The following is a 15,292-nucleotide window of genomic DNA, read 5'->3' on the forward strand; positions in this document are numbered from 1 at the left end:
TGTTGTTTTGTTACTGTTTGATTTGATTTAATAATTGGCTTATCAGTTTATATTTTATTTATCAAAAGTGCTCTTTAACATGGCAATCTTGATGTATGTGTATAATTTAATTCAAAATAAAATTGTACACATACAGCATTGAGATTGATTCTGAGATTGTTCCTGCCCCCTGGCTTTACCTGCCAACGGTAGGAGTCCTTCTGCTCAATTCCACGAAGTCGCAGTGTAGAAGGAGACACCCCTTCCCTCAATCACGATTCACCGCTGCTAGTGAGGGGTTGGCGATTAATCACCGCCTTCAAATTCTTGAGAGGTTGCCATGATCCTCGTCGATGATGGATTACAAAGGCTTATCGTCATCGGCTTGCGGCGGCCAAGACTAACCCCTTCGTCTCTCTCGTCCACGACTCCGGGTCGGATCTCCTTACAGAGTCCCTAACTAATCGCCTCCGCAGATTTTCGCGTCAATGTACAACTTCTGCAACTTCTAACCCCGTAAGCCGTCTCTAGGCATGCGGTAGGGGCTAATAGGATAGCTGCTGTTTGCAAAACAAACCTACGTGTTGAAGTGATTGTAAGTGTCTGATTTCCACATACCATTCGTTTAGGTCATTCGCTGCTCGGGGGAAAATGATTTCCTAAACCTATTCGTTCGGGAAAATATCTCTCTCCATGGAAATATATTGAGGGCCGTTGGTGGACAGATTTGAAATGGGGAACGCGAAAATGGCTTACAAAATTTCATTTTTTATGATATCTATCTACAATAATTCCATTTTTTAAATGTTGACTTCGAAACTATTACAAGTTGGTATCATTGAAAATATGCTAAGTTTTTGTTACTCACCTGTGAAACTTTTTTCACTTAGCTAAAAAGCTTTTCTCATCAAATGGAGAGAAGTAACTCATCCTTTCCATGGCCACTTCCGTGCCTATCCTAACCAACTCACTAGGTGGTTTACCCAAGAAAACTAAACCTTTTTTGAACAAAAGATATCAGTTGCGGACTAAATATCAATTTCCGAAGCACTTCATGAAACAAGTGATTTTGTACGAAGCCATACACACGATTGCAAAATTAAATGCACCAGAAATGAAATTGGTAAATGAAACACCATTTGACTCGGCCGGAATTCAAACCCGAATCTCCCGGAGACCAGTCAGTCTCGGAATACGACGAAGTAGGTTATATTTCTCCAACAGTAGCATTGTAAACACGATTTCTATCTCCTGAGCCACATTGTGGACTTGAGATGCCAACACCTTGCTCGGTGAACCCACTCCGCGATTCGCCTTGGAAGAAGGTGACTTGAGTGGTGTAACTGATAGCATGTTGTCTCGGAGTCTTCCGCGGCGTACAGAATTTGTGGATTTCTCCATTTTCCGGGTTATCGCCGCGTTTCATGGTCAGAGGTGAAAACAGTTTCGCCAGGATTCCACCAGGCGTCTTCGACCTTCAACCGCCACCACCACTTCGACCTGAAGACGCCTCGTGGAATCCTGGAAAGTGTCGAAAGTGTCGTCACCTCTGACCACGAAACGCGGTGATAACCCGGAAAATGGAGAAATCCACAAATAGCTGATAGCATACCTGATCGGCAATCGGAAGATCCGAGTTCGATGATTTTCCCATGATGAATTTCACCCCTGGTGTACACGGATGTCTATTATTTATCAAAGAAGTGTGAAATGGTAGACGCTCATTCAGCCATTCAACTGCATTCATTTGTTATACCTTAATTCCGTGTAATAAGTCCATGAACTGTCATCGTAATCAAAGCGTTTTATTCCAGTTTTTTTTTCAAAATTTGATTATCGAGCTGCCTCTAGTCGCGACCGACCGATACCTTTGTCCTTCTATTTGTGCGCGACGGCACCCATTAAAATTGAACGATTGCCGAGCACGCATTCATCGGATGATGGGTCGCTGACAGTCGTATCTCCTTTTTTATCGTTACATATCCCAAAAAATATCAAAGCGAACATTTTTGGTGGTGCATATTACTAGTGTAAAATATTTTTTTTAGAAAGTATGATTATGGACATGAATAAACTCACGGAAAGATATATGAGGCAATCGAATAACTCCATACGGGCAATCGAGAATTTCAAACGCGATCCGTCCGCTAATTTGTTTCCACTGGTGGTATTAAAACGCGCCGCAAAACTCGGCGCCAATTTTCCGCACTCTTTCCACGAGAATTTTCATAGAATTTAATTACACGCGCCGTTTGGAATTGACAGCTGTCAATAGCTATTAGAGTCGGGCTCTGGTAATAATCGGCCGTCGTTCCATTTTTATCGCATGGAATGAACTCGGCGAGTTAGGAAGTAGGTACTTGTTCTCTCGACCGAAACGGGCGAAATTAAAAAAGCAGCATCACGTATAAGCTTGATTTTTTTTTTTCTCTTCGGGGTTATTTTAAAATGTCTGCCGCAAGTGTTAGTGCGCAGTGATGAGTGTAGATAGATCATCGATTTATTCTAATTATTTGTAGTAGGGTATTTAAACTCACAAAAGTTTAGAATATGATGGAATGCATCATCTCTAGAGATGCGTGAAAATCGCAAATGCGATATAAATGCGATGACTGGATTTTTATGATATTTTTACGCAAATTTGCCTTTTCAACGGCAAAATTCGTACATTTTGTGTCGAGTGCAGTTTAAATGCTCCGCCGACACTCACCGCTTAAAGCATGTGAGCGACTGGCCAGCTGCTAGTTGGCTGGGACTCAACGTGGCCGCGAACTACAAGTGGGCGCGGGCAAGCTACACCTCCGCCACTATATGCCTTATTCCTTAATTTATTATTGTTCTACAACATAATTATTTTAAATATTCTGTATTTTGTCATTTAACTGTATTTCACTACATTTATCGTCATCTACCTCATTGTGAAAATAAAAAATAAACGCTACAAAATGCGATAAACTGTTGTTGAAAGTGCGATAAAATAAAAATGAAAGTGCGATTTCCACGTATCTCTAATCATCTCTGGCATAAATTTTCGTCAACGGCGCCAATATCATCTCATTTAACCGTTAAATTCGGCTCGCAATGCCGTCAGCATTTTAATCGGTTTTCAAAAATGTCCGTTTTGCGTCAATGAGCCTTGAACGATCGCTTTATTCTCCATATTTTCTAAGAAATATTTTCAGGAGAGATAAATAGTGATGAAGAGTTAAGAATTTGGTTGATCACATCTTCGCAAATGCGAATTAAGATTTCTGTCCTATTTTTGGCCTTACTTTTCCGAGAAAATCGAATCGCTCAGCCAGCAACATCGCGATTGGCGACTTTTGTGAACCCATTCAAACGCTCGGTGGATGGAAGCACATCTGAAGGCCGACTTTCAGTATTTTTTCCAACTTTCAATATTTTTTCCAACTTTTCCACTGCTGCAATATTCGTGGAAATTCGATTCGCGCTCCTACAATCGGCTGTCGTCGCCCTATTTTCATCACGTAATATGAGCACTGCGAGTAAAAATAGTTAGTAGGTATTTGTTTTGTCGACCGGAACGAGCGAAGAGTGGCGATGAGGAAGAGGAAACGGGTAGTCGAAGTCAGTTTTTGGCTCAAGGGGACTGCTTAAAGGAGGCCCCAGTTCGTTCCGTTGAAGCTTGTTTGTTGTTGCCACGTTGGGGGCATTTAAATCAGTTTTCAAAAATGTCCGCAAGGTAGGCCACCGTAGACGGTAATATTGCCCTGCACACGTTTTAGCAATATAAGAGTGTATCTTCGTTGATTCCCACAATTTCCCATTCAGCATCCTCTTAGGCATTAATTTATCATTTGTTCTTCCAACCTGACTTTCTTATAAATCTCTTATTTACTGGAAAATAAAGTCTCAAGAAATTTCTGGCCTTAGATTTCAAAAGAAAATTTACTTAAAGGGAAGAAAGATAAGCATACATAACCCAGAAAGTTAGAGGATAATATGCTCTTTTATCAATCATTTCGATATCAGAGGTTATGTTATCCTTGGAAAATTAATATTTCCCCGACAACTGCTTAGGTATCATTGAATTAGAAGATGGCATGGTAGAGCCTATTAGGATCATGTATTAGGTAAATAAATACAACGAGGGATTTTGAGTTTTTCGGTGAACTTCAGCTGTAATTTATATGCATGTAACCATTAACATGGTTTTGAAAATAAAAATTACGAGAACTATAAAAAATTGTAATCGTTCCGCATTGATATGTATTTTGTTTCCGCAACATTCTGAGTGCAACAGGAAGGGATGCATTGGAATTTAAGAGAAAAGAGAGCGGGACTGTGGGATGGAAAGTCATTGGGGAAAAGCATAGGATGGAAATTTAAAAAAACTTTGCGGGAAAAAAATTATCACCAAATCAAGATTAAGTTCCGGCCACAGTGGACCAGTATAAAAATGTTTTCATCTTTTGCTAAGTTCATGCTGAACTGGAACGATTTACTAGCGAAATTTTTTCCGTCATCCCCAAAAACTTAATTTTTTTTATTTTTAAGGGAATAGATTGATATTTTATGCCCTTTTCTGATATATCGATGACATTTTTCTCGTCACTACCGGACTATTTCCCACTTTCAATCATCTTCACAATGATATGAGTAATAATATTACATTCAATCAAAATTAAACATCACTGACTACCATAAATAAATTTTTGTCTCAAGAAGTTTTTTATCCAATCTGACCCCAAGTCGTATCTCCAGGGGCAGTATGAAAGGAAGGCATGTGGAGCAGTTAGGGAGGGGTGAGGGATTTGGTGGAAGCTTCCGTCCGCGTGCGAGGAAACCCTTCCCGTGATACTGCACGCGCTTGCCCTTATTTCTTTCCTTGCCCCGCCCCCCGTGCAAAGGAAAACTGCTTCCCGGCTACGAGGGCCGCCTTTGGTATCCGCCAAATTCAGCGCCAACACCTCTCATGCGCATCGAATTTTGTGGGCGAGAATCCGGTAAGCAGCCAAACTGGAACAGTACGGTTGGTTCAGCCATGAAAAAGAGGCTACACTAAGTCGCAATACATCATGTGACATAAACCCCTAATCCCTATCTCGGAGCGCATCGTTAATATAACTTTCTTGTCCCAATAATTCTCGTTTTATTTTCCCAATTTTATAATGATTCCGACATTTCGATTAGGGTCAAACCCCATTTATCAATTATTTTAATTAATGGTGCGGATCTTTGAATTTCTAGGTCATAATTGTTCTCATTTACTTAATAAATAGCTATTTTATCATTATTTTTTGCTACCTTAGCGTCAAGTTTCAAGTACCTCCTATTTTTATATTCGCATGGGTGATTTTAAAATAAATTTCAACTTTTACCAATACCATGTTATAATATACCAAGCTAATAAGGTGATTCAAATTCTTTTAAGTAAGAAAATAAAAAAGTGCGGAAAAAATTGAAAATCATTTCCGTTGACGCGAATATAACTGCTCATAATCAAATTTTCATCCCATATCCTCCAACTCATTAACATCAAACCTTAAATCCAAACACTTAAATGCAGTCTTTTCTCTAGGAAGACCAAGTTTGCCTGTATACATGTACACATGTATACATGTACACATGCATATATATGTACACCTGTATACATGAGGCACCTTGACCTTTTCGTTACTCCTGGATTCCTGCCTCCATCTAGGTGGTGGGCGCTGCGAAACGATTGCAAGTGAAAAAGTCGCAGTCTTTTTTTAACCAGGTGCCCGAATGTGTTCGCAAGGTGACGAGATGAGGTCGTCCCCTATGGCAAAAAGGTCAGCATTGCGTCTCAGAGTAGAAATGAAATTATAAGCCGCATATTCTGCTTGTAGTCGATCATGCATTTTACTCTCATTTAGGAAAAAGAAGGCCCCCTAAATACCTGACTGAAGCTAATAACAACTAGAGGTATTCACATTCACTGAAGGCATATGGCAAAGTTAGCAGTGAAAATTGTAAACATTAGCTGACAATAAATCACTCTCTCATCATCTCTGTATGAAACACCGTTTCGTTCTCGAATGAATGCTATGTAAATGGTCCACTATTGTGATCATGTATACGAAAGAAAAATTAAGGAGCTGAAGCTCTACGGCTTCTTAAGGTTAAAAAAGAAAAGTGCCATATAAATATGATATAGATTCTCGATTGTTTCTGGCTTTACCTTTTGAAAATCCATTCAGAACAATAAAAAGTTATGGTACTTTTTCACACGATTTATTCAATACGACCGGTTTCGTCGCAGAGGTGACATCATCAGGTACCGAAATCGCTATAAATTAACTAAACTAACTAAATAACTGTTAGTATAACGATTTCTGTACCTGATGATGTCGCCTCTGCGACGAAACCGGTCGTATTGAATAAGTCGTGTGAAAAGGTACCATAACTTTTTATTGTTCATGATATAGATCATCAGAATATGTCATAAGTCAGTTTAAAGGAAACTGATTTCTCTCTGGGTATCTCTGAAATTTGTTTCTCAATTGTCTTAACAAATCATCAGCGGGGAGGAGAATATTGACTAGAGAGAAATGAGGCGTGATGACTTTTAACCTAACCCTCGGCGGGTGACCACCATTTTTCCACTCCTTTTATGATCACCTAAGTCAATCTGAAAACCTTTTTCGGATGTATGTTTCATTCTAGCTTTAATTGCCATTTGGATATCCGGTCTTCGTACACATGCAAACGATTTCTAGAAAAATGACTGTTCTAGGGAATTCTTGGAACAAAAAATTTGAAGAGGCAATTGAAATCCGATTGGAAAACCGGAACTTCAATAGAAACACCTGATCTGCAATGGCGCTGAGCAACACTTGGGGGCCAGCACTAAAAACTATTAAGTCATTGGAGGACGAAAATCGGCGCTAACCAGTGGAAAGAGGCCAAAAGAGGGATACAAGTCTAATTGCAGGCTACGGTCACGGAATGACCGAACGGCCCTGATGAGGAGGAACGTGTTAGACCTCGAAAACTTTGGAGAAAACGAACACTTTCACCCGGCTGGAAAACCCCGAAAACCTTATTTAAGCTCTTCCGGTCCAAAAATAGTCTGCTGCGCTATTCCGTAAGTTTTCGCGGGGACTGAGCACTTCAGCGGGTATGTGATGAGGGACTCACCCCTATTTGGACGGCGGCCCTTGGTGTCGGCCGTGAACAACACGATGAGCAGCAGGCTGGCGAGCGTGACGCCGGCGAGGAGAAGCGCCACCTGGCCGGGGTTCTCGTTGTATCGACTCATTGTGAGCCGGGCCGCACGCGCTCCCGCCTCTCAAACCATCCGCCGTGCCTCCGACGCGGCAGCCCTCCTGCAAAAGGACACGGCAGGCGTCAGCACAATATCCCTCACTAAATATTCAAACACGGGGAGAGAGAAATAATGAGTGAACTGAAATTGCTGGAGATATTTTTATTTTTATGAATATTATTCTGCATAAAACTCTTAATATACCACTTGTAACTTATGCAGCTAAGGCATGGACATGATCAAGTCACGTAACTCATGGACATATTCAAATCAAGAATGAGTATAACTTTAGAGGATTTGAAATAAATATCATGAGGAAAATCTACGGCTCAAATAAAGAAGGAGACAGATATAGACTTAGAATGAACATGGAGATGAATGGAATAATAGAATATGTACTTATACTTGCCAAGTCACTTTGGCTGGCATGTTTGGACCATGTAGAAGAGCTGGAAAATGATAGAAACGCCCAAGCTAATAAATTCTTAATAGCAACATGGATGGGGTCAGAAGAATAGGTAGAGACCCACGGAAGAGATTTCTGCAGAATGCGGAGTATAATTTGAAGGCAATGGGAATAAAAAGATTGAGGGAGAATGCAACATGAAAAACGTAATGGAGCCATTTAGTGTAGGAAACCAAAGCCCGCACTGGACTGTAAAACTGTAGATGATAATCATATTGCATCATTACCGCATTAAAAATGTGAACTTTTTGAGAAGAAAATAGTTTTGGGTGACTTCTCGGGTTTTTTACCGGATTAGATGGTCCATGCTGGCCGATGTTTCATTAGAGTTCTTTTGTAGCATCCTTATGACTGAGGCAAGATGTCGCAGTTTCGTCTATCCGGATATTCGTAAGATTCTATGTTGTCTGGATCGTCGCTGATCGGTGGCAATCTAGTGTAAAATTTGGGAAGAAATCACCGTAGCCATCCACCGAGAAAGCCTGAAAATGCTTTCCGTTTTTTTTAATTTGTCATTTATTAATTACTTATGTAATTAAAATAAAAGAGGCAATTTTCACCTTTTTATGATTTTTACATACATTATTTTCACATAATTATTTTATGCGTTTATGCTATTACACTTCGCACTATCTGTATTGCAATAATTTATTTCTTTCCACTCCTTCCCAAGTGCTTTTGAACCCTTCTCGCAACCAGTTAGGGACTTAGGTGCCACCAACATGGTTACGTACGAGTATTTTTACCTCAAAGAGGTCTAAGATTAACAATGAGACTGATTTTTGCACGCTATCTTCGACAGAATCACGTGCAATGGCGTACTTGCGTGCAATAATTTGATCAAATATTAGATTGGCTTGGTCTGAAATGGCTTGGAAAAATGACCTTTCCTTTGAACGTCAGTCTTCAATCCCGCTAGCCCCCAATCACAAGAAAGATAAAATCTCAAAGGCTTTAATTTCGTTTCTTAAGGTCAATAAGGGTCAGTGGCATTTTTCAGCAGAGGAATCTGAGTAACGATCGGAGGGGCAGTTGCTAATAGATTCCAGTTCCTTGAGCTAGCAACCTCTTTTGGGACCGGAATAAATACCATAGAGCCATCAAATTGCAGCCATCGAACCAATTTCTTACGAATCTCTAGCTTGTTGGACATTAATCATTTTAAATTAAAACACAGGGATATTTACCTCGAAAATATCAGTGAGTGATTTCCAACGTCGCGCAACGGGGCCGAACCCTAATAAAATTTTTGGACTGACGAAAGTCCAAAAAATTTGCCAGCAACTCAAAAGTATGCATATATATGTATGTTCATGTATATGTGCATTTAGAGACCGTAAAACTCAGAACCAATATCAATTTTTGGTTTTTATTGATTTTTTCAAATTATATTCTTTTCAAATGAATGACAATGAATGGACAAATGAATTAATTTTCAATTAAAAACTCTAGCTGATAGGTTAACGTCAATATTGCTGGTCTTCAGAAAAAAGTGATATAAAATTTACAAAATTATGTTAGCAAGTAAATTCGTTAAAAAAAAAAGTTCATCTTTCATTGAAAAAATAAGTTTTTTCACTGAGTTTTGCGTGTAAAATTTGGTCAACGCGTCGTTGTGGTCTCAGTTTCGTTACAAGAGTTATTTTTATTCCATCTTTCCCAGAAAAATCATATTATATTATCAAGGGATCAAAAGTATCCGAAAAACTGGTGACGTAGTCATGACTTAGTGATTCAACCTAAAGGCCGGCAGGGATAGGTTGAGATAGAGCTCACTTCGAATTAATCCATAGGAATGTGGTTCCTCTCATACAGTATAGAGCCTTAGTGCCTTTTACTGGAACACCTCGCTCGACGAGGATTTTTATTCGGGGATAACCAAAGGCTGCACCTGAGTTTTAAACCAGAGAGTTGGTAGCCTTTAAGTAGCCCAACGGTGTATCTAAAGGTATGGCCAATTACCCCTGCTTTCGCATTATTACCTTAGAATCACGCGCAATATCGTGCTGGCGTATTTGATAGCGTGATAGATTAACTCGGTCTCTAATGACATGAAAATGGCCTCACCTTTGAACCTCAGCCCGGAACCCAATTTGAGCGAAGATAAGCTCTCTTTGCCTGGATTCGTCAACCTGTGGCCATCGAAACAATTACTGTGGATCTGATCATTGACAGAATTTCATTTTAGCGTCATAGAATATGAGAATGCACGCAGAGAAAGGATGTAGTTAAAATTTAGTACATTATTTTAAAAAAATATTTTCATGTACATATGTACAGTAACGGCGGCGCTTTCAAATTTCCTCTCTTTAGGCTTTAAAGCTATAAAAATGACGAAGTAGCATAGTTTTCTTTAACAGCAATTTTTGCCTCTTTTCACTCAATAGTTTTTAATGAAAAAAGTATACGTATAAGGTCCCAACCGAGCTTTTAATGTCCCATAAGTGTTCAGATTGCGTGAATACGAGATTTTTCATTAACAACCAAATTTTAGCTCTAATACGTCTATAAATACTTTTCGTTTTCCGAGAGTCAATAACATTAAATTTTTTCCATAGAGAAACTGTTATTGGTATAATGATTTTCTGAAAAAACTGACGAAACGTAAAAGTTAATTTTCTTTCATTTCCCGTTCATTTAGTTACCAGTTCCAATTTAGTGGTTGACGGTATAAAAACTTCAAACTCGGGTGATTCGATTTTTTGCTAGGATTGTGGTAGTTTAATTAATGGAGACACGCAAGCCTGACACACACATTCAATAGTTCTGACCATAGCTGTTATTTCGGTGACAATTTCATTGAATGGCCAATTTTTGTCGGGTTTCCGCCAAATTTAGGATTTTTCACTCAGTTTATTTATTTTCTAAACAATTCTGGATGTGGTCCAAGCGCTGCGACCACAGTTAAATTAATTTTACATACGTCCTTGTCTCAACGAGATAATGGTACATCGTTTAAAACGGCTTCAATATCAGACGACAACAGACGATTAATCCATAAGCAGGTCAGCGACATCAAAAAGAGTGAGAATAAATGTGTATTTTCGAGTGCCGTCACGGGGAAATAAATTATCTCCAGCTGAGAAAATTATTTTTCGAGTTTACACTTTGAAACGACGAGGAAAAAAACGTCCCTTTGAAAAAATTTAGAAAGTTAAATATCCTAAATAGGGTAGTTTCCTTCATCAAAGCAAACGAAAGGCATTGATTGCGATTCGTTACCCATCGTTGGTGTATTCATAGTATATAAATAATTTTGTTTAAGAAATCCCAGCTATGGCGAATGTTCATGGTTAAAGGCATTAATTGCAATTCGTTACCCACCAATAGTGTACGGATAATATACATATTATTTGATTTTAGAAATCCTAGTTTAGACGAATGCCAATGGTCAATTTTAACCTCATTTGAAAAAGGCCAGATTGGCGCCCATGCGATGCCACTCCACGTGACGTCACAGGAACCTAGTCTCTATACGAGTAGATAGGAGTTTTGCATCGTCTGAGATTACCAATGCATGCATGTGGCACAGAGCTAAGGGATACATCTCTTAATAATCACTTAATGAAATTGCCTATGGTCGGAAAGTTTCCTTCGTTTGATAGGGTATTAGTAATCCTTATTTAAGCCAGGCGCTACCTAGCTACGCTTATAGTATAGAATATTAGTATAGAATTTAAGCTAATATAGTATAGAATTTAAGCTAATATTGTATAGAATTTAAGCTTTTAATATAGTATAGAATTTAAGCTAGGTAGCAGAGTACCCTGACAGCAGCCTGCATTGTAGCCTGTAGTTCATAGCCTCGAAAAGCGGCAGCCGGAACCAGAATGACGTCAGACGGGCTTTTCCCAGCATTCATACTTAGCCGTTGCGTTTTCGCGCGCTTGAAAATTTTCACTTTTCATTTAATAGCGAAAAATACATATCGTCATTTTAAAATCTAAAAACGTGAAATACGTACTCCAGGAGTAATTGTCTAAAAATGTAGGCAATTTAAAAAAAAAAGGAAACCACCCTATTGGGAAAATCCAACAAAAATTGGTCGTTAGACAAAACTTGACTGTAGCATTATCATATTTTGCTGTACCGGTTTGCCTTCAGCTGCCCACGCATATAACTACAGACCGCGATCTTCCTACCCACGCGGGCAAAACGCGTCTGTTTTATAGAGCCCACTACTAAATAATTTCTTAACGTAAAAATAGTTTTTACTCGGAGCATACCTTCCCGAGGCTTTTCTTTTGTATCCCCGATTCATGATACTTATGAGATACTTTTGTTTGATCATAGCTATAGATTTTAAATATTTTATTTATTTATTTGAGTGCGGTATGTATTCCAAAAGCAGAAGTGGGGTATTTCAATGGCTGAATGGGAAGATTTCTATTACATACAAGGAATATATACATACCTACAGGTAATCAGATTTCTATGTGCGCTAAGCCTGTACTTCAATGAAATCACACCAATTATTTTGGTGTAGAAATTTTACATTTTAAGAATTTAGGCAAATATTATTTGCTGGAATAGCATAATGTAGCCAAAGCTAAATTTAAATTAAATATATTTGTATAAACTTCAAATAAATTGAGGAGATGTACAATTGCATTTCATTTAAACGTGTCGAATTTCCGCAGTATCACGCCTGAATCGATTGAATTTAACCGAAGCAATAATAATTTTCAAATAATCTAGTGAAGCACTTTTTATTTTATCAACTTCTATATCTTTACAATTTTTTAAACTTGCGTAATGCATTTTTACCCTTATTTTTTGTACCAGAGATGGGCAAAAATAATCGATTATACGTAATAATCGATTATATGCTTCCGATTATTTCTATTATTGAATCGATTAAGGATATCCGATTATTTTCAAAATCGATTATTTGAATGTAATCGGCGGAAATAGGAAGCTAAAACCTTTAAAAATTAGATGATGAGGTTCAAAAGAGGTTGGAAAAACTGAGGGTGAATTTATGTTTGATATTATATTAGCATTTTTAAATTCGATTTTTACAAAAATTTATTAGCATATCACCTTAAACAGTATATTTTAGATTAGCGTAACAACGTAGGAACGGAGAACAGGCGTAAGGTAAGATATAAGCTACCCTTGATAAAATACTTCCACGTCATTTAAATTTCGTTTGCTAAGTTTCTGCTTGCCTATTGATGATATGTTAGTCAAAAGGACACAGATAATAATCCTGATAACGACGTGTCAGTAATTTTGCACCCCGTGAAAATAAAGTCACATTTTTATTTAATTATTATATACTTAAGCCTGATACCATTCTTGTCCAACAGGATATTGAAAAAATTTTCCGCGGAGTGGCGACACCTATACTTGTTGTATATGTTAAATCTAATATGTATAGTTGTAATAATGCATACCTCGAGAATGTCTTTCAATTTCAAGCATTTTTCCCTTCCTTTACAACAACCAAAAATCTCTTTCCAATCATTAACATTTTAGGTCGAAGTCTTACCAGAAAAACAAGTGAAGACGTCATCTGTGTCCTCTCATTTGTACTTGTTTGTACTATACAGGCACTTTGATTGTGGTTGTTTTGGAATACGGTCGAGAAATCGAATAATGTCGACGATAAATAGTGTCTCGCATCCTAATAGTACCTACTTAATGTTTTGGAGTATCGTCTGAAATTCGTGACTCTTGCTTAGTTAAGAACTGTGCATTCAAGGTTTGTGAGTTTTTCCGTTTTTTAACAGTATCCAGGTAAGGAAGCTTTCATTTGTTGTTATATGTTTTGAGAAACCTTTCTCAGTAACTTCATTGTTGAATATTTATTTTCTCTGCTAAAGAATAGTGACTTGCTCTAATATTTCCTCTCAACTGAGAAGGATATATCTTTCCCTATATATGTATAGAAAGGATGATATATAGTTGGTATAAGATTGTTAAGCTAGGTTTACACTTGCGAGAAATTGCGCGAGTTTACTGTCTGACAGTCAAAATTGCAAGTGTAAACGGGTCGGCGAGCAGTGTCGCGAGCTGGGCGGCGGAGTGTCTGACACTTCGACTCGCAGGTCTAAACATGAAACTTAGCTCTAGTAATTTCTCGCGCTCGCACTGTCGCCTGATCAAACCGCGGGAGATATTTTCCGACACTTTTGCAGAAGTTGGGCTGAAGTGCAGTTGTGTTGTCTCTCGAGTCTCCTGTAATTTGTTGTTTTTTGTTTGTTTTTTGTGTCATGTTGTTTTGTTGATGGATGAAGGGAAAAGGATGGAAAATCCCCTTGTGCAAAGTAGTTACAAATGGTCGGACTTGGAGACAAAAAAACTTATTAAGTTATATGAAGAAAGCGAAATATGGTGGAATGTGACCCTGAAAGATTACAGAAACCGAGTGAAAAATTAGGAATCTTTGCGTGACATTAGCAAGAAGAATGAATACCTCAGAGAATGATAAGAGTCACCTAAAAATAGAGATTGTATGACGAATATAGTGCATAGATAGTACAGCGCCAAACATATAGCTATGCATGGTACCACTTCAGTGGCACAAATTTTCTCTCAAGTAGATTGGGATGGACAATTTTACTACTTTACTAGTATTAGCTATTCTTATAAAATTTGAAGAAAATTATAATTAAACATTCATAACTTCCTTCGGTCTGGTAATGAATTCAAATATACGATGATAATTAAGTGGAGTTAACATGGAAGTAGTGGCCACAAGCAGTATAAGCTGAGATTTGTATTTCGGAAGAAATCAGGTTCAGTGGATGATTCCTATATGTTTTCCATTTCTATGTTACCTCTTCCGCTAAAATCAAATGATAAAAACAACACCTTATGGCAGAATACCAGGCCGTCTTCGATCAGGTATTGTAGACCCATTAAATTATTTCTGGAAGATGAAAGTTATGAGGTAACTGGGAAAGAAGTGAAAAAGATAAAGGCACAGATATCTCCACTGATGCCCTTGGTCATCGAAATAAACGGGAAGAAATTGTACAAAGTATCAGAATTTTGACGTTAAAAGAATCCTGACATTTCAACAGGCATTAGTTGAGTAGAGGTGGAATTATTTCATTGGTTTGGAACAATTCTTAGCGCACTTTCCTGTGGTTTCTCCATAAGTACAAGTGAATTTGAGAAGTATGCTAAAAAAACAGAAGAAATGTACATGCGTCATACTCATGGTATTACATGCCTTTCACGATACTTAAAATATAATTCATGGGACAAAAGTGATTGATTGCCCCCATTGCATTGCTTTCCGAAGAGGCCCAAGAAGCAAGGAATAAACATATACGGAAATTCGAAGAAAATCACGCGCTAAAATACTCCAGAAAGGACACAATGAGAGATGTTTTTAACCTACAATTAGTCACATCTGACCTTATGTTTTCAGTATTAGTTTGTTGCACCCAAGGCATTGTTATTCCCTCTCGATGGATGCCAGGCAGCTTCTCAGGGAACCAATATTACCTGCGCCTAATGAAATGAGTAATGTTAAAGAGTTGGAGGACGTGGAGTCGGTAAATGTCGGAGATGAGGAGAGTTGGGAGACTAATAATTATGAAGGTGACTAACGTTTCGCAGTTCACTTTCTGTGAAAAACG

The 15,292-nt window shown here is 38.2% G+C and overlaps 1 protein-coding gene across 1 annotated transcript in view; it reads right to left on the minus strand.

The window, feature by feature from the left end:
- The window catches only part of LOC124168164 (wiskott-Aldrich syndrome protein homolog), a 311,074-nt gene that overhangs the window by 262,048 nt on the left and 33,734 nt on the right, over positions 1–15,292 (minus strand). Inside the window, exon 2 of the mRNA XM_046546291.1 lies at positions 7,105–7,292. Coding sequence (XP_046402247.1) covers positions 7,105–7,225 — 121 coding nt within the window. The 5' untranslated portion in view covers positions 7,226–7,292. The remainder of the gene's footprint in view (positions 1–7,104; positions 7,293–15,292) is intronic.

This window comes from Ischnura elegans, chromosome 1 (assembly GCF_921293095.1).
Source record: "Ischnura elegans chromosome 1, ioIscEleg1.1, whole genome shotgun sequence".
Classification (NCBI taxonomy): domain Eukaryota; kingdom Metazoa; phylum Arthropoda; class Insecta; order Odonata; family Coenagrionidae; genus Ischnura; species Ischnura elegans.